At 43.3% G+C, this 27,920-nt stretch overlaps 1 protein-coding gene across 8 annotated transcripts in view; it reads right to left on the bottom strand.

The window, feature by feature from the left end:
* tpk1 (thiamin pyrophosphokinase 1) overlaps positions 1 to 27,920 on the bottom strand; it is a 439,182-nt gene that overhangs the window by 302,878 nt on the left and 108,384 nt on the right. For all 8 annotated transcript variants that reach the window (XM_068011462.1, XM_068011518.1, XM_068011480.1 and 5 more), the window contains one exon: positions 5,714 to 5,788. In XM_068011462.1, the coding sequence (XP_067867563.1) occupies positions 5,714 to 5,788 (75 nt within the window). The remainder of the gene's footprint in view (positions 1 to 5,713; positions 5,789 to 27,920) is intronic.

Raw genomic sequence — 27,920 nt, 5'->3', positions numbered from 1 at the left:
GGAGGGCGGGCGAGAGGGAGGGCGGGCGAGAGGGAGGGCGGGCGAGAGGGAGGGCGGGCGAGAGGGAGGGCGGGCGAGAGGGAGGGCGGGCGAGAGGGAGGGCGGGCGAGAGGGAGGGCGGGCGAGAGGGAGGGCGGGCGAGAGGGAGGGTGGGCGAGCGTGTGCGAGATTGAGCGAGAGCGAGAACACGAGTGATAGCGAGAGTTTGACAGAGTGAGAGAGAGACAGTGTGAGTGAGTGTGAGTGAGTGAATGAGAATGTAAGAGTGTGAGAGAATGTGAGACACAGTGAGTGAGTGCGAGAGTGAGAGCGAGAGCGAGTGAGTGTGTGAGATAGTGAGTGCGAGTGAGTGAGTGCGAGTATGTGAGTGAGTGAGATAGAGAGCGCGAGTGAGTGGGGGTGGGCTGGTGTGGGCTAAGGCGCGAAGGTAAATAAGGGGCTTTAATACTTCAATTTGTGTGTGTATGTTTTACTTCATTATTGGTTAAGGCTTGTTTGTAATAAACTGATAATGTTGTTGCTTATTAAAGAAATGTGATTGGTGTGTTTAATTCTGGGAACAGTAGAGTATAGGTTGACTGGATCGGTAAGTGGGAAAATTTAAATACACGTTGTGACATGTTCAGAAGTGGAACGAGAATAAACAGTGCACTCCTCCCGCCTCGGTCATAACAGAAGTGTGTGAGAAGGTGCAGAAAATATTTACAAGAATGGTTTCCAGGGACGAGGGACTTCAGTTACATGGATTGACTGGAGAAGCTGCAGCTGCTCTCCTCAGAAAAGAGAAGATCGAGAGGAGATTTAATGGAGGTGCTCAAAATCATAAGGGGTCTGAACCGAGAGGACAGGCAGAGACTGTTCCCACGAGCGGAAGGGTCAAAAACCAGAGGACACCGATTTAAGGTCATTTGTTAAAAAAGCAATGGTGCCATGAGGTCATTTGTTAAAAAAGCAATGGTGCCATGAGGAAAAACTTGCTTTTGTAGCGAGTGATTAGGATTTGGAATGCACTGCCTGTGATTGTGGTGGAAGCAGATTCAATCATAGCTTTCAAAAAAGAATTGGATAATTATCTGAAGAAGGGGAAAATGCAGGCATGGACACGGCAGGCCAAATGGCCTCCTGCTGTGCTGCAACCATTCTATGATGCGATGCATGATGTTGTGAGTATCTGTGATATTGGTGCTGGCTTCTACACCAGAAATGTTAGTCAACAATATTACATATGTTGCATTTGCTGTCAAACATAAAAAAATACAAAGCATAAACCTTTCACTCCAGCTGCACATCTGCAAATTTTGGAAATTTTAGTCAAGTAAAACAGAATCAAACATCATTTCCGATCTAATTTACCAAATCAAAATAGCATGTTACAATGCAGATGCTGTTAGGTGCCCTGGTATAGCAAAATCTGGCCAATTATGTCCCAGTTGTTTGCAGAATTCAGAGATTCACACTTTCGCATATCTGCAAAAGCTTTGTGACTAGGAAAACAATGCTAAAGTGAAACATAACGGGTTTTATTCACAAACTTGAAGGCAAAACTGAATCATATTTAAACTGTCAACATCCTGCTTAATTGACAACTTCAAACAACAAAGCTCAGAGCTGATCATGTAACTATAAGCATATCCAGAAATGTAATGTACAAGCAGTTTTTCCACCAGTACTGCATGGAAGCAGGAGGAGGAGATCGATGCCTTTTCTGAAAAGACAGTTGATCCCTTTTCCAGGATCTAGGAAAAACAGTGTGTATATCCTGCAGCCTTAACTGGGAGATCTAGGACTTGATTCTGGACTGAGAAGGTGGTAGTGTACTCAGTGTAGCTTTACAAGGAAGGAAGCTAAAGTCCAACTAATAGCGATTGTGCGAGGGAAGGAGCAGAAGTGGACCTGCAGCACAGACAGGCTTGTGAGTGGTGCATTAACAGGTACAGGAGCAGCATAGAGCAGGGCACAGCTTCTGGTTGTTAGTCCAAGCTTTGAGGACAGTCAGGCATCTATATCATTTTTTCTGATGAAGGATGTAGCAGAAGCATTAACTTGTTGGTTCTCTGCACAGATATTGTGCCTCAGTGTTTCCAGCATTTTATGAAATTGAATCAGATTTCCAACATTGGTAATACTTTGTTTTTGTTCTACTTTCCGAAATTCTAGCAAAAAATAACATTCTCATAATGCAGCCAATGAGTTTCTATCACAGGTACCGACAACCTGTATTAATCAAGCCCCAACCAGGAGAATACATTCTGCAAGGCCAGTCTACATTTTGGACTTTAAACATTACAACCAACACAAACAACCTGTAGTTATGTAGTGCTTTCAATGTAGAAAAATGTCCCTAGATGCTTAACAGTGGCATAATCAGAATAACTGGATGCTGAGGCCAAAGAAGGGATCTTGGGAGATATCAAAAGCTTGGTTAAAAAGGTGGAATTTAAGGAAAGACCTAAATGGGGAGAGTCAGGAGGGTTTAGGGAAGAAGTTCCTGAACGTGAAGCCAAACAACTGAAGGTACAGTTGCAAGTGGTGGGATGAAGTGAAGATAGAAAGTATTGGGAGGTAGGGGTTGTAAGAAGATCTGAACTTATGAATTAGGAGCAGGACTAGGCCACTCAGCCCCTCGAACTTGCAACATCATTCAATAAGATCATGGCTAATCTGATTGGAACCCCGAATCCACATTCCCACCTATCCCCGAAAACCTTTCACCCCCTTGCTCATCAAGAATCTATCTACCTCTGCCTTAAAATATTTAAAGACACTGCTTCCACCACTTTTTGAGGAAGAGAGTTCCAAAGACTCTCAACCATCAGAGAAAAAAATTCTCCGCATCTTTGTCTCAAATGGGCGACCCCCTTATTTTTAAATAGTGACCCCTAGTTCTAGATTCTCCCACAAGGTGAAACATCCTTTCCACGTCCCTCCTGTCAAGACCCCTCATGATCTTCTATGTTTCAATCAAGGCACCTCTTACTCTCCTAAACTTCAGTTGATATAAGCCTTGCCTGTCCAACCTTTCCTCATAAGACAACTCGCTCATTCCAGCTATTAGTCTAGTAAACCTTCTCTGAACTGCTTCCAACATATTTACCTTTCCTTAAATAAGGAGACCAATACTGTACACAGTCCTCCAGATGTGATCTCACCAATGCCCTGTATAACTGAAGCATAACCTCCCTACTTTTGTATTTAATTCTCTTTGCTATAAACAACAACATTCTATTAGCTTTCCTAACTACTTGCTAAGCCTGCCTACTAACCTTTTGCAATTCATGCTCTAGGACGCCCAGATCCCTCTGCATCTCAGAACTCTGCAATCACTCACCATTTAGATAATAAGCTTCTTTTTTATTCTTCCTGCCAGAATGGACAACTTCACATTTTCCCACATGATACTCCATTTGTTAGATCTTTGCCCACTCATTTAACCTATCTATATCCCTTTGTAGTCTCCTTATGTCCTCTTCACAACTTACTTTCCGACCTATCTTTGTGTCATCAGCAAATGTAGCAACCATACGTTCGGTCCCTTCATCCAAGTCATTTATATAATATGTAAAAAGTTGAGGCCCCAGCACAGATCCCTGTGGCACACCACTCGTTACATCTTGCCAACCAGAAAATGAACCATTTATGCCAACTCTCTGTTTCCTGTTAGCTAACCAATCTTCTATCCATGCCAATATGTTACCCCCATACTATGAGCTTTTATTTTCCCCAATAACATTTGATGTGGCACCTTATCAAGTGCCTTCTGGAAATCTAAGTACAATACATCCACCAGGTCCCCATTATCCACAGCACACGTAACTCCCTCAAAGAACTCCAATAAATTGGTTAAACACGATTTCCCTTTCACAAAACCATGTTGACTCTGCCAGATTACCTTGAATTTTTCTAAGTGTCCTGCTATAACATCTTTAATAGTAGCTTCTAACATTTTCCCCGAGACAGATGTTAAGCTAACTGGCCTGTAGTTTCCTGCTTCTGTCTCCCTCTCTTTTTGAATAAAGGAGTTACATTGGCTATTTTTCAATCCAATGGAAACTTCACCGAATCTAGGAAATTTTGGAAATTTAAAATCAACGCATCAACTATCTCACTAGCCACTTCGTTTAGAACCCCAGGATGAAGTCCATGAGGACCCGGGGACTTGTCAGCCCGCAGCTCCAACAATTTGCTCAGTACCACTTCCTTGGTGATTGTAATTTTCGTGAGTTCCTTCCTCCCTACCATTTCCTGATTGACAGCTATTTCTGGGATGTTACTTGTATCCGCTATCGTGAAGACTGATGCAAAATGTCTGTTCAATTCATCTGCCATCTCCTTTTTTCCCTTACTAATTCCCCAGACCCACTTTCTACAGAGCCAACACTCACTTTGTTAACTCTTTTCTTCTTAAAATATTTATCGAAACTCATACTATCTGTTTTTTATACTTCTAGCTAGCTTTCTCTCATACTCTAATTTTCCCTCCTTATCAATCTTTTAGTCATTCGTTGCTTTTTTTTTTAAGATTCTGTCCAAACCCAAAGCTGGAGGACATTACAGAGATGGACAGGTTAAAGTCCAGGAAGGGAATTAAATAGGAGTATAAGAATATAACATTTGAGCTGGTGAGAGGCTAGCAGACTGGTCAAGGTAGAGACAGAGATGAACAATATTATGGAGGTGGAAGGAGTGGTCTTAGTGATGGAAAAGATCTGGGGTCAGAAGCTCAGCAGAGTGTTGAATAGAAGCTGCACTACAAATCATCTGGTTCAGCCTAAGACAATGGTGGAGGTGCAGGATGGAATTCTGATTTTTGCTATTAGTCCACAAAAGAAAATTCTGTTTGGCTAGCTTCCTGCCTCCAGTGTAGATCCAGTAAACTGTATCCCCAGCCATCAATGTGCCTTGCTCCCATGATTCCTTCCTCAGCAACCTTGATGCGCCACAAACCTCAGTCCACAGTTTGCATGCAGTAACACAGAGAAGGAAAGAGAAGAGGTGTCAATGATGATTCCAGTTTTCAATCCCAATTTGAAGAAAAGCAGAAAGTTCTAACTTAGCCAAAAACGGAAGATGATCATACACTGACAGCAACCAGGTTTGAAAGTCAAACTTGGGTTTCAAATTAAGGCTATTAAATAGTTAAAGATTTGAGCTGTCAACAGGAACTGTCATATTTGGCTGACAAGCCCTTAATATTTATATTATATTTTGAAGTCTTTACTCCAGATTTTTCTTGGGCTCAGATCACATCTGCAGGCAAGCTCTCAGTCCCTATTCCTAAAGTTTGCCTTTCCCTGCCAAATGATTGGCTAATTTCTAACAATCCCAAAGATATTTCTCCCTACTGTATTTCAGATACCAGTCATCTATAAAATCACATGATTTTCCTCCTCTTCTGAAGACAGATGAACAGATGATGAGTCCGTGCCTTAGGCTAAAAACTGCCCAACAGATTTATTAAATAGTGAACAGAAACAATGATTGACTATAGTAGATAAAGACTTAACAAAACCTTTCATCAGACAGAAAATAAATAGTTATGCTGGCAAAACCAATCTGCAGTGTGAAATAGACGAGACACAAAATTTCTGATCATTAGCCTTTACACAAGTCAGGGGAAATGTTGTTGAGCATTATTGCAATAATCTAAGAACAACAATGGTACTGGTTTTCTGCTATATTAGCTAGCTCCTAACAACTCTTATCTAAACCATACCTTTGCTCCACAGGCGTTGAAATTGATCACTGTCCATAGGCTGATTGAGAATCAACAGACAATGTTTCAGCTTTCCTAAAATGAAAAAGGCAAGGTTAACCAGGAAACTGCATAGACATACTACAGGAATTACTTCTTTGTCAACAATCCTACAAGTTTTATTTTATTCTAACCTGGTGCTCACCATTCTTACACCCCTTCCCCCTTTTTATCTTTAATTCAGAAATATACCTTTACCTTAGGCAATCGTGTAATTCTCTTTCTTTCCTCCTCTCAATTGTTTAGCTTCAGTTAGTATGAACAAACTCCCCTTGCCCAAACATTAAATCCAGTAACAAAGTTCAAATCCACACAAAAGTCATGCACACTTGTTCCTACATACTTAGCTAAAAAAACAAAAGGGTGAGCAAGACGGAGAACAAAAGGTTTTCGAATTTACATTTATGCTTTATGGAACACTATACTGTCCACATAGCGAAGCAACGATTGACGCAGACAGGCTAGGATATTAGTTCAGGGCATTGTAAAATGCGAACGCCCAAAAGAAATCTAAAAGACTCTAACGGGGAACCAACAGTAGATTTATAAAAAAAATTACATGAAAACTCCTATTCCAGCATACCCATGAAATGGAGCAGATAATGTGCCAACCTGCTTAGACAAATATTTTTGGAAGTATTTCAGTGTACTGTCATTGCTGCAATTTAACTTCAGGAGCCCAAACAGCAAACTGATTGCATCAGAAAGCACATCACATCCATAGGCTGTAAGAAAATCTTCAGAAACGTGAAATTTATGAACTAGATTTCCTTCCAAAAAATGCTTCGAAGTACAAACATAAGTTTCTGCCAAAAAGAAACATAACCAGTTCTTTAATAAACTTGCTATTAGTGCAATAAATTTGAAGTCCCTGTGGACGATCAATTCAATAGTTCAATGACTGCACATTGATAACAGTTATGATTTTATATAAGCAAACGTGAGACTTAACGCTTTATAGTCTTCACGCAGCAGTTCATAAAGAACAATTGAGAATTAGATTACCCATATTGCCCTTTGGGGAGAATGTGTGGCCCATTCCCCGTTCCTTCTATCCATATGTGTATCTGCATGTGTTTGCAATCCCTCTTACCCCTTCTACGCTGAGGATAACCCAAATCTCCTAGGTTATACCCAAAACCAGAACTGTGGAGAAATTCACCCAATCACAGGTGCAGCACGTCCAAGCATGGGCCTTGGGCTCCCTTATCTGTTTTTAGCCTGAGCACAAGCTTTTTCTGTGCTTGTTTTCTGTTTCCATGATTGATGACACATCCCAGGAATTTGAGCACAAGTGTTTTAACTGTAAACAAATTTTAAAATACCTTTTCCAAATTCCAACAGGTGAGAAATAAAATTGATCTAATAAGCCGATACGCTAGCAACTTGTTAAATTGCAATCTAGAAAAGTGGTCAAGCTTTCAAATGCAGTTTCCTTAAAAAGTTCATAGGCAAAGAACAAACATCTCCAAGAGAAAACTATCAATTTACTACTCTCACCTGTACATTCCTGACTTTCACTATAATGTCCTATTGATAGATTTTATAGCAGAGCACTTGGAGAACAGTGGCAGAATCGGACAGAGGCAGCATGGATTTACAAAAGGGAAATCATGACAAACCTACTAAAATTCTTCGAGGATGTAACTAGTAGAGTTGATGAGGGGGAGCCCAGTGGATGTGGTTTATTTGGACTTTCAGAAGGCTTTCGACAAAGTCCCACATAAGAGATTAGCATGTAATATTAAAGCGCATGGGATTGGGGTAATGTACTGCGATGGATAGAACATTGGTTGGCGGACAGGAAACAAAGAGTAGGGATAAATGGGTCTTTTTCCGAATGGCAGGCAGTGACTAGTGAGGTACTGCATGGATCGGTGTTAGGACCCCAGCTTTTCACAACATACATTAATGATTTAGATGAGGGAACTAAATGTAATATCTCCAAATTTGCAGATGACACAAAATTGGATGTAGAGAGACTTCAGGGTGATTTGGACAAGTTGAGTGAGTGGGCTAATGCATGGCAGATGCAGTATAATGTGGATAAATGTGAGGTTATCTCCTTTGGTAGCAAAAACAGGAAGGCAGATTATCATCTGAATGGCTATAAACAGAGAGGGGAATATGCAGCGAGACCTGGGTGTTCTCGTACACCAGTCACTGAAGGTAAGCCTGCAGGTGCAACAGGCAGTAAAAAAGGCAAATGGTATGTTGGCCTTCATAGCGAGAGGATTCGAGTACAGAAGCAGGGATGTCTTGCTGCAGGGCCTTGGTGAGGCCACACCTGGAATATTGTGTGCAGTTTTGGTCTCCTTATCTGAGGAAGGATGTTCTTGCTATAGAGGGAGCGCAGCGAAGGTTTACCAGACTGATTCCTGGGATGGTGGGACTGACGTATGAGGAGAGATTGAGTCAGTTAGGATTATATTCGCTGGAGTTCAGAAGAGTGAGGGGGGATCTCATAGAAACATATAAAATTCTAACAGGACTTGAGAGGGTAGATGCACGAAAGACTTTCCCGATGGTGGGGGAGTCCAGAACCAGGGGTCATAGTCTAAGGATACGGGGTAATTCCTCCTCATCTCCTGCTTAAATGGAAGCCCCCCCCCTTATTCTGAAACTATGCCACCTAGTTCTTGATGCCCCCATAAGCGGAAACATCCTCTCAGCATCTACCCTGTCAAGCCCCCTCAGAATCTGATATGTTTCGATAAGAGTTTCTAAACTCCAATGAGTATAGATCCAATCTGCTCAACCTTCCCTCATAAGACAATCCTTTCATCCCAGGAATCAACCTAGTGACCTTCTCTGAACTGCTTCCAATTACAACATCTCACCTTAAATAAGATGACCAAAACTGTAAACATTTTTCTAGGTGCGGTCTCCCTAATGCCATGTATAGTTGTAGCTTTTATACTCCATCCCCTTACAATAAGGTCAACATTCCATTTGCCTTCATAATTACTTGCTGTATCTGCATGCTATCTTTTTATGATTCATTTACAAAGACACCCAGATCCCTCTGTACCGCAGCATTCTGTAGTCTCTCTCCATTTAAATATTCTTTTCTATTCTGCCTGCCAAAATAGGCAATCTCATATTCTCCCACATTATACTCCATCTGCCAACTTTTTGCCCACTCGCTTAACCCATCTCTATTCCTTTGCAGACTGTGTCCTCCTCACAACTTGCTTTCCCACCTATCTTTGTACCGTCAACAAATTTGGCGACAACATACTCTGTCCCTTCATTCAGGTTATTAATTTAGATTGTAAATAGCTGAGGCTTCAGCACTGAACCCTGTGGCACTTCACTAGTTACAGTTTGCCAACCTGAAAATGCCCCATTTCATCTCAACTCTTGTTTCCTGTTAAGTTAGCCAATCCTCGATCCATGCGAACATATCACCCCCAACACCATGGAGGTGGCATGCAATAACCTTTCATATAGCACCTTAACGAATACCTTTTGGAAATCCAAATACACTACATTTACTGGTTCCCTTTTATTCACGCTGCTCATTACATCCTCAAAGAACTCTAATAAATTCGTCAAACACGATATCTCTTTCACAAAACCATGTTGACTCCAATTTTCTAAATATCCTGCTACTACTTTCTGAATATTTGGCTCCAGTATTTTCCAATGACAGATGCTATGCTAAATGGCCTAGTTTCCTGCTTTCTGCCTCCCTCCTTTCTTGAATAGGGACATGACATGTGTGGTTTTTCAATCCACTGGGACCTTTCCAAAATCCAGGGAGTTCTGAAAGATTACAACCAATGCATCCATGATCTCTGCAGCCACTTCTTTAAGACCTTGGGATGCAGACCATCAGGTCCAAGGGACCTATCAGCCTTTAGTCCCATTAGTTTTCCTAGTACTTCTTCACCAGTGGTAGCAACTGTTTCAAGTTCCTCCCTCCCTTTATTTTCTACTATTCTTGGGATTCTTCTTATGTCTTCAACCAAGACGACAGATACAAAATATTTGTTCAAAGTCTGCCATTTCCTAGTTTCCCATTAATAATTCCCCAGTCTCGTCCTTTAAGGGACCAACATTTACTTTAGCAACTGCTCTTTTCCTTTTAAGATACTTGCGGAAGCACTGACTATCTGCTTTTATATTTCTTGCTAGTTACATCCATATTTTAATCCCCCACTCTATTTTTAAGGCATCCTTTGCTGTTTTGTAAAATTTTCCCAATCTTCTGGCCTACCACGAATCTTTGCAGCATTGTACACCTTTTCTTGCAATTTGATACCATCCTGAATTTCCATAGTTAACCACGGATGGTGCACTCTTCTCAGAGTCCTTGGAATATATCTTTGAGAGTTATGAAATATCTCCTTAAATGTCTGCCACTGCTTCTCTACCATCTTAATCTTTTAACCTATTTTGCCAGTCTACTTTAGCCAACTCTGACTTCATACTTCCGTAATTGCCTTTATTTAAGTTTCAGACACTCACTTCAGACTCAGGTTTTTCACTCTCTAACTGATGATCACTCTTCTCTAAAGATCCTTAACTATGAGATTAATTAATTCTGCCTGATTACACAATACTACTTCTAAAATGGCCTGCTCCCTGGTTGGTTCCACAAGGTATTATTTTTAGAAACTGCCCCAAATACACATTATGAACTCGCTCAATCCATATGAAGATTAAAATCGTCCATGATTATTGCAGCCCCCTTTTGTGCAAGCCCCCATTACTTCTTGTTTTATACTCTGTCCTACAGTGCAGCGACTGTTAGGGGGCCCATAAACTACTCCCATCAGTGACCTCTTTTCCTTACTATTTCCTACCTTCACCCAACCTGATTCTACATCTTAATCTTGCGAGCCAAAGTCATCTCTCACCACTTTATTGATCTCATCCTTCATTAACAGAGCTACCTCATACCCCTTTCCTTTCTTCCTATTGTTTTGAAATGTCAAATACCCTTAACTTTTCAGTTCTTTTTGGTCCGTTCGTTCATTCATGGGATGTAGGCGTCGCTGGCCAGGCCAGCATTTATTGCCCATCCCTAATGCCCTTCAGAAGGTGGTGAGGAGCTGCCTTCCTGAACTGCTGCAGTCCATGTGGGGTAGGTGTACCCACAGTGCTGTTAGGAAGGGAGTTCCAGGATTTTGACCCAGTGACAGTGAAGGAACAGTGATATACTTCCAAGTCGGGATGGTGTGTGGCTTGGAGGGGAACTTGCAGGTGGTGTTCCCATGCATCTGCTGCCCTCGTCCTTCTAGATGGTAGAGGTCGTGGGTTTGAAAGGTGCTGTCTACGGAGCCTTGGTGCATTGTAGTGCATCTTATAGAGTCATAGAGTTATACAACACAGAAACAGGCCCTTTAGCCTGTCGTGTCTGTGCCGGTCATCAAGCACCTAATCCCATTTTCTAGCACTTGGCCCGTAGTCTTCTATGCTATGGTGCTTCAAGTGCTCATCTATATACTTCTTAAATGTTGTGAAGGTTCCTGCCTCCACCACCTCTTCAGGCAGTGCGTTCCACATTCCAACCACCCTCTGGGTGAAAAAATATTTCCTCAAAACCCCTCTTAACCTCCTGCTCCTGACCTTAAATCTATGCCCCCTGATTATTGACCCCTCCGCTAAGGGAAAAAGTTTCTTCCTTTCTAACCTCTCAATGCCCCTCATAATTTGGTATACCTCAATCATGTCCCCCTTCAGCCTTCTCTGCTCTAAGGAAAACAACCCTAGCCTTTTCAGTCTCTCTTCATAGCTTAAATGCTTCAGCCCAGGCAACATCCTGGTGAATCTCCTCTGCACCATCTCCAGTCAATCAAATCCTTCCTATATTGTGGTGCCCAGAAGATGGTACACACTGCTGCCACTATGCATCAGTGGTGGAGAGAGTGAATGTTTGGAGATAGGGTGCCAATCAAGAGGGCTGCTTTGTCCTGGATGGTGTCGAGCATCTTGAGTGTTGTTGGTGCTGCACCCATCCAGGCAAGTGGAGAGTATTTCATCACACTCCTGACTTGTGCCTTGTAGATGGTGGACAGGCTTTGGTGAGTCAGGAGGCGAGTTACTCGCCGCAGGATTCCGAGCCTCTGACCTGCTCTTGTAGGCACAGAATTTATATGGCTATTCCAGTTCAGTTTCTGGTCAATGGTAACCCCCAGGCTGTTGATAGTGGGGGATTCAGCTATCATAATGCCATTGAATGTCAAGGGGAGATGGCTAGATTCTCTCTAGTTTGAGTTAGTCATTGCCTGGCACTTGTGTGGCACGAATGTTACTTGCCACTTAGCCCAAGCCTGGATATTGTCCAGGTCTTGCTGCATCTGGACACGGGCTGCTTCAGTATCTGAGTAGTCACAAATGGTGCTGATCATTGTGCAATCAGTAGTGAACATCCCCACTTATGACCTTATGATTGAAGGAAGGTCATTGATGAAACAGCTGAAGATGGTTCGGCCTAGGATACTACCCTGAGGAACTCCTACAGTGATGCCCTGGCGCTGAAATGACCTCCAACAACCACAACTATCTTCCTTTGTGCTAGGTATGACTCCAACCAGCGGAGAGTTTTTCCCAATTCCAATTGACTCCAGTTTTGTTTAGACTCCTTGATGCCATTCTCTGTCAAATGCTACCTTGATGTCAAGGGCAGTCACTCTCACCTCACCTCTGGAGTTCAGCTATTTTGTCCATGTTTGGACCAAGGCTGTAATGAGGTCAGGAGCTGAATGGCCTTGGAGGAACTCAAACGGAATGTCAGTAAGCAGGTTATTGCTACTAAGTGCCGCTTGGCACTGTCGCGACACCTTCCATCACTTTGCTGACGATCGGTAGTTGACTAATGGGGTGGTAATTGGCCGGGTTGGATCAGTCCCGTTTTCTGTGTGCAGGACATACCTAGGCAATTTTCCACATTGCCAGGTAGATGCCAGTGTAGTAGCTGTACTGGAACAGCTTAGCTAGGGGCACGGCAAGTTCTGGAGCACAGGTCTTCAGTACTATTGCCGGAATGTTGTCAGGGCCTACAGTCTTTGCAGTACCCAGTGGTTTCAGTTGTTTGTTGATATCACTTGGAGTGAATCCAATTGGCTGAAGTCTGGCATCTGTGATGCTGGGGACTTCAGGAGGAGGGCGAGATAGATCATCCACTCGGCACTTCTGGTTGATGATTGTTGCAAATGCTTCAGCCTTACCTTTTGCACAGATGTGTTGGACTCCCCCATCATTGTGTATGCAGATATTTGTGGAGCCACTTCGTCCTGTTAGTTGTTTAATTGTCCACCACCATTCATGACCAGATGTGACAGGGCTGCAGAGCTTAGATCTGATCTGTTGATCAATCACATGTTGCTTACGCAGTTTGGCATGCAAGTAGTCCTGGGTTGTAGCTTCATCAGGCTGACACCTCATTTTGAATAGAAGGGGCCTACACTCTCTGGAGTTTCGAAGAATGAAAGGTGATCTCATTGAAACATACAAGATTCTCAGGGGGCTTGATGGGATAGTTGTAGACAGGCTGTTTCCCCTAAGTGTGGAGTCTAAAACGGAAGGGCATAGTCTCAGGATAAGGGATCAACCATTTAGGACTGAGAAGAGGAGACTGTTATTAACTGAGACGGTTATGAATCTTTGGAATTCTCTGCCCCAGTGGTGATTCATACTCAGTTGTCGAGTATATTCAAGGCCGAGAGCAACAGAGTTTTTTAGGCTCTAAGGGAATCAAGGGATATGGGGATCGGGTGGAAAAGTAGAGTTGAGGTGGAAGATCAGCCATGATCCTACTGAATGGCGGAGCAGATGGCCATATGGCCAGCTCCCAATGTATTTCTTATGTTATGTTCAATGCTGCCAACCGCCAGATCTGTGCATTAGCAAATCAAAATGAACAGTTCTGCCGAATTATGTCTCCTTAATTCAACAACAGTCCCCCATTACACCCAGCTTAAGAATTCCCTCATCTTTATTACCAGTGCCAATGCAAAGAAAATGCTGCACAATAGCTAACGGTTTAAAAGTTCATTTCACCATTCTTTATTGTACAGTTTGAAAAATAATCACACCCATGCAAGCCTCTTTTTTTATTCATTCATGGGATGTGGGCATAAGCTGGTAAGGCAAGCATTTACTGCCCATCCCTAATTGCCCTTGACAAGATGGTGGTGAGCTGCCTTTTTGAACCACAGTGCAGTTAGGAAGGGAGTTGCAGGATTTTGACCCAACGACAGTGAAGAAACAGTGACGTTTTTCCAAGTCAGGAAGGTGCATCACTTGCAGGTAGTAGTGCTCCCATGCGTCCGTGTCCTTCTATTGGTAGAGGTCGTGGGTTTGGAAGGGGCTGCCGAAAGAGCCTTGGCGAGTGGCTGCAGTGCATCTTGTAGATGGTACACACTGCTGCCACTGTGCGTCAGTGGTGGAGAGAGTGAATGTTCAAGATAGTGAATGCCAATCAAGTGGGCTGCTTTCTGCTGGATAGTGATGAGCTTCTTGAGTGTTGTTGCAGCTGCACCCATGCAGGCAAATGAGGAGTGTTCCATCACACTCCTGACTTGTGCCTTGTAGATGGTGGACAGGTTTTGGGGAGTCATGAGGTAAATTACTCACTGCAGAATTCCCAGCCTCTGACCTGCTTTGTAGCCACAGTATTTATATGGCTACTCCAGTTAAGTTTCTGGTCAATGGTAATCTCCAGGATGTTAATGGTGGGGGATTCAGTGACAGTAATACCATTGAATATCAAGGGGAGATGTTTAGATTCTCTCTTGTTGAAGATGGTCATTGCCTGGCACTTGCAGGAGGTAAATGTTACTTGCCACATAACAGCCCAAGCCTGAATGTTGTTCAGGTACGGACTCCTCAGTATCTGAGGAGTTGTGAATGGTGCTCAACATTGTGCAATCATAAGCGAATATCACCACCTCTGACCTTATGATGGAGGGAAGGTCATTGATGAAACAGCTGAAGATGGTTGGGCCTTGGACACTATCCTGAGGAACTCCTGCAGTGATGTCCTGCGGTTGAGATGATTGGCCTCCAACAACAACGACCATAGTCGTTTGTGTTAGGTATGACTCCAACCTGTGGAGAGGCTGGGGACCTCAGGAGGAGGCTAAGATGGATCATCCACTTGGCACTTCTACTGGAAGATGGTTGCAAATGCCTCAGCCTTGTCTTTTGCACAGACTTGCTGGGCTCCCCCATCATTGAGTATAGTCATGTTTGTGAAGCCTCCTCCTAGAGTTTGTTATTTAATGTCCATCATTCATGACACCATGTAGCAGGACGAGAGCTCTAATCAGATCCACTGGTTGTGGAATCGCTTAGCTCTGCTTATCACATGCTATGTCTGCTGCTCAGCATACATGTAGTCTTCTGCTGCAGCTTTTCCAGATTGGCACTTCAATTTTAGTTATGCTTGGTGGTACTCCTGGCATGTTCACCTGCACTCCTCATTGAATTAGGGTTGGTCGCCTGGCCTGCTGGTAATGGTAAGAGTGAAGGATATGCTGGACCATGAAGTTATGGATTGTGCTGGAATACAATCCTGCTGCTGGTGATAGCCCACAGTACATCGTGGATGCCCAGTTTTAAGCTTCTGTATCTGTTCTGAATCTATCCCATTTAGAGTCATAGAGAAATACAGCACTGAAACAGGCCCTTCGACCCACCGAGTCTGTGCTGACCAACAACCATCCATTTATACTAAGCCTACATTAATCCCATATTCCCTACCACATCCCCACCATTCTCCTACCACCTACCTATACTAGGGGCAATTTACAATGGCCAATTTACCTATCAACCTGTAAGTCTTTGGCTGTGGGAGGAAACCGGAGCACCCGGCAGAAACCCACGCAGTCACAGGGAGAACTTGCAAACTCCGCACAGGCAGTACCCAGAACTGAACCCGGGTCACTGGAGCTGTGAGGCTGCGGTGCTAACCACTGCGCCACTGTGCCGCACTGTGTAATAATGAACTCTAGCATTTTTCCAATGACCGATGTTAGGCTGACTGCCCTATAGTTTCCTGCTTTTCGTCTCCCTCCCTTCTTGAACAGGGACGTCACATTAGTGGTTTTCCAATCCGCTGGGACCCTCCTGGAATCCAGTGAGTTCTGGGATATTTCGACTAATGCCTCCATTATCTCTGCAGCCACTTCCTTTAAAACCCTTGGATGCAGGCCATAAGATGCCTTGTCTGCCTTTAGCGTCATTAGTTTGTCAAATACTTTGTCCCTCGTGATAGAGACTGTTACAAGATCTTTCCTCCCATTAGCTCCTTGCTTATCGGATATCTGTGGGATGTTTATAGTGTCCTCCACCGTGAAGATCAATGCAAAATATTGGTTTTAACTTTCTGCCATTTCTCTGTTCCCCTTTACCAATTCTCCAGTCGCATCCTCTAAGGGTCCTACGCTCACTTTAGCTACTCTTTTCTTTATATACCTGTCGACGCTCTTCCTGTTTGTTTTTATATTGCTTGCCAATTTACTTTCATAATCAATTTTCTCCCTCTTTGTCAGCATTTTAGTCATCCGCTGCTGGTTCATAAAAAATTCCCAATCCTCTGGCCTACAACAGTTTTCGCCGCTCTGTATGCCTTAGTTTTTGATTGGATACTCTCCTTGACTGCCTTTGTTAACCACGGGTGGTTCATCCTTCTAATTGAGTCCTTTTTGACCGAGATGAATTTTTGCTGAGCGTTATGAAGTATCTGCTTTAATGTCTGCCACTGCTCATTCACTGACCTTCCCCTGTAGTCTAGCTTCCCAGCCCGCTTTAGACAACTCTTTCTTCATACTTCTGTAATTGCCCTTGTTTAAGTTGAGGACACTGATTTGAGACCAGAGTTGCTCGCCCTCAAACTGAATTTAAAATTCTACCAAGTTGTGATCGCTACCCCCTCGAGGATCCTTAACTACAATATCTCTTACTAATCCTACCTCATTACACATTACTAGATCTAAAATAGCCTGTTCCCAGGTAGGTTCTGCAACGGATTGCTCTAAGTAACAATCCCTGATGCACTCGACAAATCTGTCTTGCATGTTACCTCTGCCAATCTGAATGTCCAGTCAATATGCAGATTAAAAGCACCCAAGCCAACTGTAGCGCCCTTCTTACACGCCTCCATTATTTCCCAATTTATACTTCGCCTACAGTGAGGCAACTCTTCGAGGGCCTATAGACGACTCCCACCCCTGACTTCTTCCCCTTGCTATTCCTTATTTCCACCCAAACGGATTCCACATCATGATCTATTGCACCTATATCACTACTCACCACCACACTCATACTTTCCATTATTAACAAAGCTACCCACCTCCTTTTTGCCTATTTTTCCAGAACGTCGAATATCCTTGATATCACCCTGCAACCATGTCTCTGTAATAGCTACCAAGTCATATTCATTTATTTCTATTTGTGTCGTCAACTGTGGCGGCACAGTGGCGCAGTGGTTAGCACCGCAGCCTCACAGCTCCAGCGACCCGAGTTCAATTCTGGATACTGCCTGTGTGGAGTTTGCAAGTTCTCCCTGTGTCTGCGTGGGTTTCCTCCGGATGCTCTGGTTTCCTCCCACAAGCCAAAGACTTGTAGGTTGATAGGTAAATTGGCCATTATAAATTGCCCCTAGTATAGGTAGGTGGTAGGGGAATGCGGGGACAGGTGAGGATGTGGCAGGAATATGGGATTAATGTAGGATTAGTATAAATGGGTGGTTAATGGTCGGCACAGACTCGGTGGGCCGAAGGGCCTGTTTCGGTGTTGTATCTCTAAACCTAAAAAATCTAAACTCATCTATCTTGTTACAAATGCTGCGTGCACTCAGATAAAGAGCCTTAAGCTTTGAATTTTACTCTTACTTTTTTTTAATCAGTATTAGCAGAGAAATGGTGTTGGGAAACTGATGGTATTGAAGACTGATAAATCCCCAGGGCCTGATAATCTACATCCCAGAGCACTTAAGGAGTGGCCCTAAAAATAGTGGATGCATTGGTGGCCATCTTCCAAGATTCTATAGACTCTGGAACAGTTCCTACAGATTGGAAGGTAGCTAATGTAACCCCACTATTTAAAAAGGGAGGTAGAGAGAAAACAGGGAATTACAGACCAGTCAGCCTAATGTCGGTAGTGGGGAAAATTCTAGAGTCCATTATAAAAGATTTTATAGCAGAGCACTAGGAGAACAGTGGTAGAATTGGGCACAGTCAGCATAGATTTACGAAAGAGAAATCATGCTGGACAAATCTACTAGAATTCTTCAAGGACGTAACTGGTAGAGTTGATGAGGGGGAGCCAATGGATGTGGTTTATTTGGATTTACAGAAGGCTTTCAACAAAGTCCCACATAAGAGATTAGCATGTAAAATTAAAGTGCATGGGATTGGGGGTAGTGTATTGCAATGAAAAGAAAATTGGTTGGCAGACAGGAAACAAAGAGTAGGAATAAACGGGTCTTTTTCCGAATGGCAGGCAGTGACTAGTGGGGTACCGCAGGGATCGGTGCTAGGACCCCAGCTATTCACAATATATATTAATGATTTAGATGAGAGAACTAAATGTAATATCTCCAAATTTGCAGATGACACAAAACTGGGTGGGAAGGTGAGTTGTGAGGAGGATGCAGAGGCGCTTCAGGGTGATTTGGACAAGTTGAGTGAGTGGGCAAATGCATGGCAGATGCAGTATAATGTGGATAAATGTGAGGTTATCCATTTTGATAGCAAAAACAGGAAGGCAGATTATATGAATGGCTATAAACTGAGAGAGGGGAATATGCAGCGAGACCTGGGTGTTCTCGTACACCAGCCGCTGAGGGTAAGCATGCAGGTGCAACATGCAATAAAAAAGGCAAATGGTATGTTGGCCTTCATAGCGAGAGGATTCGAGTACGGGAGTGGGGATGCCTTGCTGCAATTAAACAGGGCCTTGGTGAGGGCACACCTGGAATATTGTGCGCAGTTTCGGTCTCCTTGTCTGAAGAAGGATGTGCTTGCTATCGAGGGAGTGCAGCGAAGATTTACCAGACTGATTCCTGGGATGGCAGGATTGACATATGAGGAGAGATTGAATCAGTTAGGATTATATTCGCTGGAGTTCAGAAGAGTGAGGGGGTTTCTCATAGAAACCTATAAAATTCTAACAGGACTTGACAGGGTAGATGCAGGAAGGATGTTCCTGATGACGGGGGAGTCCAGAACCAGGGGTCATAGTCTAAGGATACGGGGTAAACCATTCAGGACTGAGATGAGGAGAAATTTCTTCACCCAGAGAGTGGTGAGTCTATGGAATTTGCTACCACAGAAAGCAGTTGAGGCCAAAACATTGTATATTTTCAAGTAGTTAGATATAGCTCTAGGGGCGAAAGGGATCAAAGGATATGGGGGGAAAGCGGGAACAAGTTACTGAGTTGGATGATCAGCAATGATCATAATGAATGGCAGAGCAGGCTCGAATGGCCTACTCCTGCTCCTATTTTCTATGACTTTTTAACCATTATTTGTCATTCTGGTTCTAATTTCTGCTGCATTCTTCTGCTTATAATTCCTGCCCCTTCCTGTCACACTATGATTACCCTTCGCCTCTTCACTACTGTTGTGGGACAACTCAACCACCACATCAGGAGACTCAGGTACAGGTTCAATCAATTTATTCAAGCGTACGCAGGGAGAGACACCACCTCGGGTATTCCGAGGTAATTATCTAACTTTACATTCAGGAGCACAGACATGTGTACTATTTCTTGTCGTGCAATGTGTTTAAGCAGCTGATGATTGATATGATTGACCACACACTTTAATTAAAACAATGATGATGGATTACACATTCTAATGAACACACTTCCTCAGCCTTATCAATACACATACCAGATGGCTCCAAACTGTTGTCAACTGTTCGTCTTTTATCTCTTTGTTTCCCCCTTATACCAACATTCCACAGAAACTGTTGATTACATGGCCTCGAGGTTTCGGCTCCAACCTGCCCTCCCTAATCTTGTCCTTTACCCGAGCAGCATGTTTGTTTCTTTTCTCAATCTGGCTATTAAATTCTGCTGCCATGCTTTTCTAAAGCTCAACTTGTTTCTACTTAACCCCTTCACTAACCTGAACCTCTGCTCTCTCGTTTCTTTTTGATTTTTTAAACTTCCCTTCAATTGAACCCTCCCCCCTCTCCCCCCATTAATCAGTTTAAAGTCCTATTACAACCCTAGTTATACGATACACCAAGACACTGGTCCCAGCATGGTTCAAATGAAGCCCGTACCAACGGAACAGCTCTCTCCTTCCTCAGTACTGGTGCCAGTGCCCCATGAACCGGAACCCATTTCGCCCACACACTCTTTCAGCCATGCGTTTACCTCTCTAATCTTATTTACCCTATGCCAATTTGCAAGTGGCTCAGATATAAATCCAGAGATTATTACCTTTGTGGTTCTGCTTTTTAATTTAGCCCCGAGCTGCTCATTGTCCCTCAGCAGAACATTTTTCCTAGTCCTATCTATGTCGTTGGTACCTGCGTGGACCACGACAACTGGATCCTTTCCCTCCCACTCCAAGTTCCTCTTCAGCCAGAAGAGATGTCCTTAACCTTGGCACCAGGTAGGCAACACAGCCTTCAGGACTCCATCTTTGCTGCAGAGAACAGTATCTATTCCCCTAACTATGCTATCCCCTATTACTACTACTACATTTCTTTTTTCTCCCCCACTTGAATGGTGTCTGGACCATGGTGCTGTGGTTCTAATCTTACCTTCCAGCATTTGGTCCATAGCCCTGCAGATTATGGCACTTGAGGTGCATATCCAGACTCCTTTTGAATGAGTTGAGGGTTTTCTGCCTCAACTACCCTTTCAGGCAGTGAGTTCCAGACCCCACCACCCGCTGGGTGAAAAGGATTTTCCTCATCTCATCTCTATTCTTTCTGCCAATCACTTTAAATCTATGCCCCCTAGTTACTTACCTTTCTTCTAAGGTAAATAGGCCCTTCACCTCCACTCTATCCAGGCCCCTCAAAATTTTGTCCATTTCAATCAGATCTCCCTGCAGCCTTCTCTGTTCCAAGGAGAACAACCCCAGCCGATCCAATCTTTCCTCATAGCTGCATTTTTCCAGCCCCAGCAGCATCCTCGTAAATCTCCTCTGTACTCTCTCTAGTGCCAAGCATATTCAAATTTTGCACATGCTCCAATGCTGCGCCTGCCTCTCGCTTACATCATAGGACATGTGTGCCAGACACAGCTCCAATTTCATGACAGTTGCCAATGTTATTCACATTTCTTGACCTGCAGTTTTTCAACTGGTAACTGGGACTCTTCCACCTTTGCTTGAAGGAACACGAGTTGAGTTGTTCAAAACCAACAGCCTATCCCTTAAAAGATTATTGCAATTCTTGCACCATTAATTCAGCTTGACTGGCTTAAATATCAATTCTGATCCTCACCACTAACATCCCTGCTTGAATTTTTTTCAGTTCAAGATTAGATATGTAATGCCTGACAGCTATAGTGATTAAATCACTTTTAGTTAGAGAAAATTCCAAGCCTTAGAAGAACTAACCATCCTTTGACTGCCCTTCAACTAGGTCAACGCCATACTTGAGTCAAAACAGAAAGTGCTGGAAATACTCAGCAGGTCTGGCAGCATCTGTGGAGAGAGAAGCCGAGTTAACTTTTCAGGTCTGTGACCTTTCATCAGCTGCTGAGTATTTCCAGCACTTGGCTTTTATTTCAGATTTCCAGCACCCACAGTATTTGGCTTTTATTATGTCATACTTGAACCTTGATTCAATCCAAGACTTGGGTGATCTCACCTGAGGCAGCCATGAAGTGCTACAATTGGTCTCAATATTCTAGCTGGGCAAGAAAAAATAAATGCCAATCCCAATTGCTGTCTAATGGCCTGTGCATTAGAACTGAAGTCAGGCTTACCTGTGATACCCTGTATAAGTAGCCTGACCCTTATCAGTGTCCCGTCTCACTCAAGGTACGAGCAGTGATGCAAGTGGCAGTAAAACCCTGCCCAGAAAGGGTCAGCACTCACAGGAGAAACTGAGGGATGGAAAGGAGGAATCTGGAGGGAAAAACATTACGCTTTTTCCTGCATCTTAAATCCCATCTCTAATAGGAAAATTGGCTTAAAAGGTAGCAACAACACCAGCACTTTAAAAAAAATGAATATAATGGCATGATAATGCTGTCCACTAGAAAATCAAGACATGGAATGCCTGAATGCTGCTTTGTACTGAGTTCCCAAACTACTGTGAGGAGACTTTAAGTATAAGCCTTGCATAACACCTGCAGCGGGAGAGAACAAATGAACTGAAACTCTCTGCTGGGCACCTCCTGGCAGCCAATGCAGCACAGAATGGACAGACTGGAGTGCACTATCCATTCAATCACTTGAATGTTCAAAATGCAATGCCCTGGGGCAAGGAGTTGGTTATGAAATATAAAATCTTCACTGAAAATGGCAGTCACATGCTCGCTATGCATAAATGCCACACACAAATAGATAGCAGTAAGCAGAATCAACAACTGAAGCTTTTTATTAATTTCTGCTTGTTTCAGTACAGTACCAGGAGCAGGGAGACATCTAACCTACCAATGGTAGATAAAGCTTGTGCAGGTTTTAAACAGACAACTTGTATTTATATATGGCCTCTAACATACTGAAAGGCTCCAAGGTGTTTCACAGGAGCATCAGCAAACAAAACAAAAGCTTGGTCAAAGAGGGAAGTCTTAAAGGAGGAAAGAGAGGAAGAAAGGTGGCGAGGCTTAGGGAGGGAATTTCAGAACTTAGGGCCCTGGTAGTTGAAGGCATGGCTGTCAATGGTGGAGTGATTAAAATCAGAGATGCTCAAGAGGCCAGAATTGGAGGAGCACAGATATTTCAAGGGTTGTAGGGCTGGAGGAAATTATAGAGAAAGGAAGGAGTGAGGAGATGGAGAGATTTGAAAACAAGGAAGAAAATTTTAAAAGCAAGGTATTGCTTAATTAGGAGCCAATGTAGGGCAGCGAGCAGAGGAGCACTGGGTGAACAAGACTAGGTGCGAGTTAGGACAAGGCAGCAAAGTTTTGGATAACCTGAAGTTTACGGAGGGTGGATGTGGGAGGCTGGCCAGGATTGTGTTGTAATAGTCAAATCCGAAGGTATCAAAGGCATGGATAAAGGGTCTCAGCAGCAGATAAGCTGCGGCAGTGGCAGAGTTGGTATTTTCAGATGTTGAAAAAGGATGCCTTAATGATGGTGCAGGTGTGTAGTCAGAAGCTTATTTTGGGGTCAAATATGACATCGACATTGTGAACAGTCTGGTTCAGCTTCAGACAGTTGCCGGGGAGAAGGAATGGAGTTTGTGGCAGGGACCAAATTACAACGGCTAAATCGTCAGACATTCAGTTCTGTTTGAGTGGAAACTGCCTCCAATTAAATATTAGGAAGGCCAAAGTCATTGTCTTTGGTCTTCCTAATATTTAATTGGAGACAATTTCTGCTTATCCAGGACCGAATGTTTGTCGAGCAGTCTGATGATTTAGAAACAATTGAGATGGTGGTGAGGTACAGCTGGGTATCATTAGCATATATATGGAAACTTATGCTGTGATGTCACCATGAGACAGATTGTAGATGAGGAATAGGAGGGAACCAATGAGAGATCCTTAGGAGACTGCAGTCGTAATTTGCAGGAATGGGAAAAGCCATTGCAGTTATTTTGTGGTAAACTAAATTGCTAAGAATGGAACCAGATGCATACAACCCTACCTAGCTGGACAACAGTAGAGGTGCTGGAGAAGGCTGGTGCTGTAAACCCTGTCAAAGGTTGAGGCAGGTTGAGAGGATGCAGAAGAATAGTTTACAATGGTCACACTCAAACAGAATGTCATTCATAACTTTGATAAGACCCTTTTCGGTACTGTGGCAGCGACGGAAACCTGATTGGAGGGATTCAAACATGGAGCTCTGGGAAAGATGGACACGGATTTGAGAGGTGACATATATATACAGGCCTTTCGGCCCACTGAGTCTGTGCCGACCATCAAACACCCATTTATACTAATCCCATATTCCTACCACATCCCCACCTTCCCCCTACCACCTACCTATACTAGGGGCAATTTATAATGGCCAATTTACCTATCAATTTACTTAGGAGAGAAAAGGGAGGTTGGAGCTGGGATGGTAGTTTCCAAGGACAGAGGGGATTCTGAGTTGTTTTTTTGAAGACTGGGAAGATGGCGACAGATTTGAAGGAGGGGGGGAACCGTACTTGAGTAGAGAAACATTAAGATCATAAGAAATAGGAGCAGGAGTAGGCCATTCAGCCCCTCAAGCCTGCTCCATCATTCAATTAGATCATGGCGGATCGGATTGTGGCCTTAACTCCATTTTCCTGCCTGCCCCCCATGAGCATTGAATCCCTTGTTAATGAAAAACCTGTCTAACTCAGTCTTAAATATATTCAATGATCCAGCATCCACTGCTGTCTGGGGAAGACAATTCCCAAATTAATGACCCTTGAAGAAATCCTCATCATCTGAAATGGAAGACCCCTTCTTCTGAAACTGTGCCCCTTAATTCTTGATTCCCCCATGAGGGGAAACATCCTCTCAGCATCTACCCTGTCAAGCCCCCTCAGAAACCTATATGTTTCAATAAGATCACCGCTCATTCTTCTAGACTCCAATAAGTATAGGCCCAGCCTTCTGAACCTTTCCTCATAAGACAACACCTTCATCCCAGGAATCAGCCTAGTGAACCTAGTGTGAACTGCTTCCAATGCAACTATATCTCTTCTTAAGGAAGGAAACCAAAACTGTACATAGTTCTCTAGTTGTGGTCTCACTAATGCGCTGCACAGTTGTATCAAGACTTCCCTACGTTTATACTCCATCCCCCTTGCAATAACGACCAACATTCCATTTCCTTTCTGAATTACTTGGTGTACCTGCATGCTAACATTTTATGATTCATGGCTAAGGACACTCAGAACCCTCTGTACCGCAGCATTCTGCAGTCTTTCTCCATTTAAATAATATTCTGTTTTTCTTTCTTCCTGCCAAAGTGGCCAACCTCATATTTTACCACACTTCTCCATCTGCCAACGTTTGGTCCACTCACTAAACCTATCTATATCCCTTTACAGTAGAGGCCTGCTACCCAACCCGAACCCGACGAGCCCATTTTCCGGGGCTGGCTTTCGGACTCGGGTCAGGTCGGGCCGAGTCCAGGTCGAGTCGGATCGGGTCGGGCCGGAGACACGCGGTAACTGCTCTGCTGGAATTTTTAAAAAAAAACTTACCTGAGCTGGGAGTCCGGGATGAAATGGAGTCTGCACAAAGCAACTGACATCACTATGAGGTCATCGGACATGCGCTGCAGCTTCTGACAGAGTCAGTGTCAGAAAGGTAAGTAAAGGGATGGTCGGGTCGGACTCGGGCCAGGTCGAGTAGTGGCGAGTTCAGGTCGGGTCGGGCTCAGGGCAAGATCGGAGGGACTCGGGCCAGGTTGGGCTCGGGTCCGCTGTAGTTCGGTCGGGTTCGGGTTGGGGTTGGGTTCTTTTCCCGACCTAAAGCAGGCCTCTACCTTACAGACTCTGCGTCTTCCTCATAACTTGCTTTCCTACCTATCTTTGTAACGTCAGTAAATTTGGCTACAATACACTCTGTCCCTTCATCCAAGTTATCAATATAGATTGTAAATAGTTGAGGCTCCAGGACTGATCCCTGTAGCATCCAATTAGCTACAGTTTGCCAATGTGAAAATGCCCCATTTATCCTGACTCCCTGTTTCCTGTTCGTTAGCCAATCCTCTATTCATGCTAATATATGAACACCATGAGCTCTTATCTTGTGTAGTAACCCTTTATGTGGCACCTTATCATATACCTTTTAGAAATCCAAATATACAACATCTACTGGTTCCCCTTTATCCACCCTGCTTGTTACATTCTCAAAGAACTCTAATAAATTCGTCAAACACGAGTTCCCTTTCATAAAAGCATGTTGACTCTTCCTGATCGTATTCTGATTTTCTCAGTGTCCTGCTACTGCTTCCTGAATAAAGAATTCCAGCAGTTTCCCTGTGACAGATGTTAGGCTAATTGGCCTATAGTTTCCTCCTTTCTGTCTCCCTCCTGTCTTAAATGGAGGAGTAACTTGGTTGTTTTCCAATCACTGGGACCTTTCCAGAATGTAGGGAATTTTGGAAGATTACAATCAATGCAGCCACTATCTCTACAGCCACTTCTTTTGAGACCCTAGGATGCAGGCCATCAGGTCCAGAGGATCGATCAGCCTATAGTCCCATTAGTTTTCGGAGTACTTTTTCTCTAGTGGTAGTGATTGTTTTACTTTCTTCCCTCCCTTTCACCTCTTGATTTTTTACTATTCTTGGGATGCTTTTAGAGTCCTTTACTGTGAAGACAGATACAAAATGCTTGTTCAAAGTCTCTGCCATTTCCTTGTTTTTATTAATTCCCCAGTCCCATCCTCTAAGGGACCAATGCTTACTTTAGCTACTCTTTCCTTTTTATATGCTTGTAGAAGCTTTTAGTGTCTGTTTTTATGTACCTTGCTCGTTTACTCTCACATTCTAATTTCTCCCTCTTTATTACATTTTTTCAGCCATCCTTTGCTGGTTTCTAAAATTTTCCCAATCTTCTGGCCTACCACTAATCTTTGCAGCATTGTATGCCTTTTCTTTCAATTTGATACCATCCTTAATATCCGAAGTTAGCCACTGATGGTGCATCCTTCTCAAAGAGTCTTTCTTTCTGAATAGAATGTATCTTTTAAGGAGATATTGCATAACTCTCAACAATGTCTGCCATTGCTCTCTGCTGTCTTACCTTTTATCCTCTTTTCCAAGTCTACTTTAGCCAACTGTCTTCATACCCTTGTAATTGCCTTTATTTAAGTTTAAGACACTAGTTTCAGACCCAAGTTTCTCACCCTCAAACTGAATGCGAAATTCAAGCATGTTATGATCACTCTCGCCCAGAGGATCCTTTACTATGAAGTCATTAATTAATCTTGTCTCATTACCAGGTCTAAAATAGCCTGCTTGCTGGTTGGTTCCACAACTTATTGTTCTAGGAAACTGTCCCTATGAACTCAACTTGCAGGATACCTTTGCCAATTTGATTTGTCCATCTAATATGAAGATTAAAATCACCCACAATTATTGAAGTACCGTATATACAAGCCTTATATTTCTTGATTTATACTCTGTCCTACAGTGTAGTGACTGTTAGGGGGCCAATAAATTAGTCCCTCCAGTGACTTCTTTTCTTTTCTGTTTCTCATTTCTACCCAAACTGATTCTACATCTTGATCTTCTGAGCCATGATAATCTCTCACTACTGTACTGATCTCATTCTTTCTGAACAGACCTACCCCACCTACTTTTCCTTTCTTCCTATCTTTCCGAAATGTCAAATACCCTTGAATTTTCATTTCCCAGCCTAACAATATCAGCCAACATGGGGGCCGGGAAGGGAACTTCTGCTATCAGCAGTTTAGTGGGAATGGGGACGAGGGAACAGGAGGTGGGTCTCATGGAATGATGAGCTCAGAAAGGGCACAAGGAGACATAGAAGAGAAACTAGAGAAAGACATACACATTGCTTTACATGGACTGCAGGGCAACCTATTAAATAAAAGCAAAATACACTAAAATAAAAGCAAAATACGGCAGATGCTGGAAATCTGAAATAAAAACAAGAAATGCTGGAAATACCCAGCAGGTCTGGCAGCATCTGTGCAGAGCGAAGCAGAGTTAACATTTCAGGTCAGTGACCCTTCATCAGTTCTGGTTGGTTATGGAATGGAACTGCCTGTACGAGGCAAGGGACAAGGGGACTGTTAATCCTTTTGTGCAACAATGTGCAATCTGAAGGAAGACAAAAAAAAACCTCAAACAACACCGATGCCAAACAAGGAAAGAATTGCAGAGGGTTCCACCATTCACAAAGAATGAAAATTTTCATTCCCTCACTGCTGATCATAATGGTATGAATTGGTGTTTTAAGCATGTTAATTCTTCCTTATTGGGCATAAGTGTTATTTATCAGCATGCTGTTCATGCTGAAATACAAGTTCAATGACTGTCTAAAAATTTATCTCTTTCATATTAAGCTTAGTAACTGTTCTCCCAGCATGAAACTAAAAGAAAAGATTTCATCCCTTCAA

Source organism: Heterodontus francisci, chromosome 2, assembly GCF_036365525.1.
Source record: "Heterodontus francisci isolate sHetFra1 chromosome 2, sHetFra1.hap1, whole genome shotgun sequence".
Taxonomy (NCBI): domain Eukaryota; kingdom Metazoa; phylum Chordata; class Chondrichthyes; order Heterodontiformes; family Heterodontidae; genus Heterodontus; species Heterodontus francisci.
Note: the sequence above shows the minus strand (reverse complement) of the source record. Positions and strands in the feature narration are given on the sequence as shown.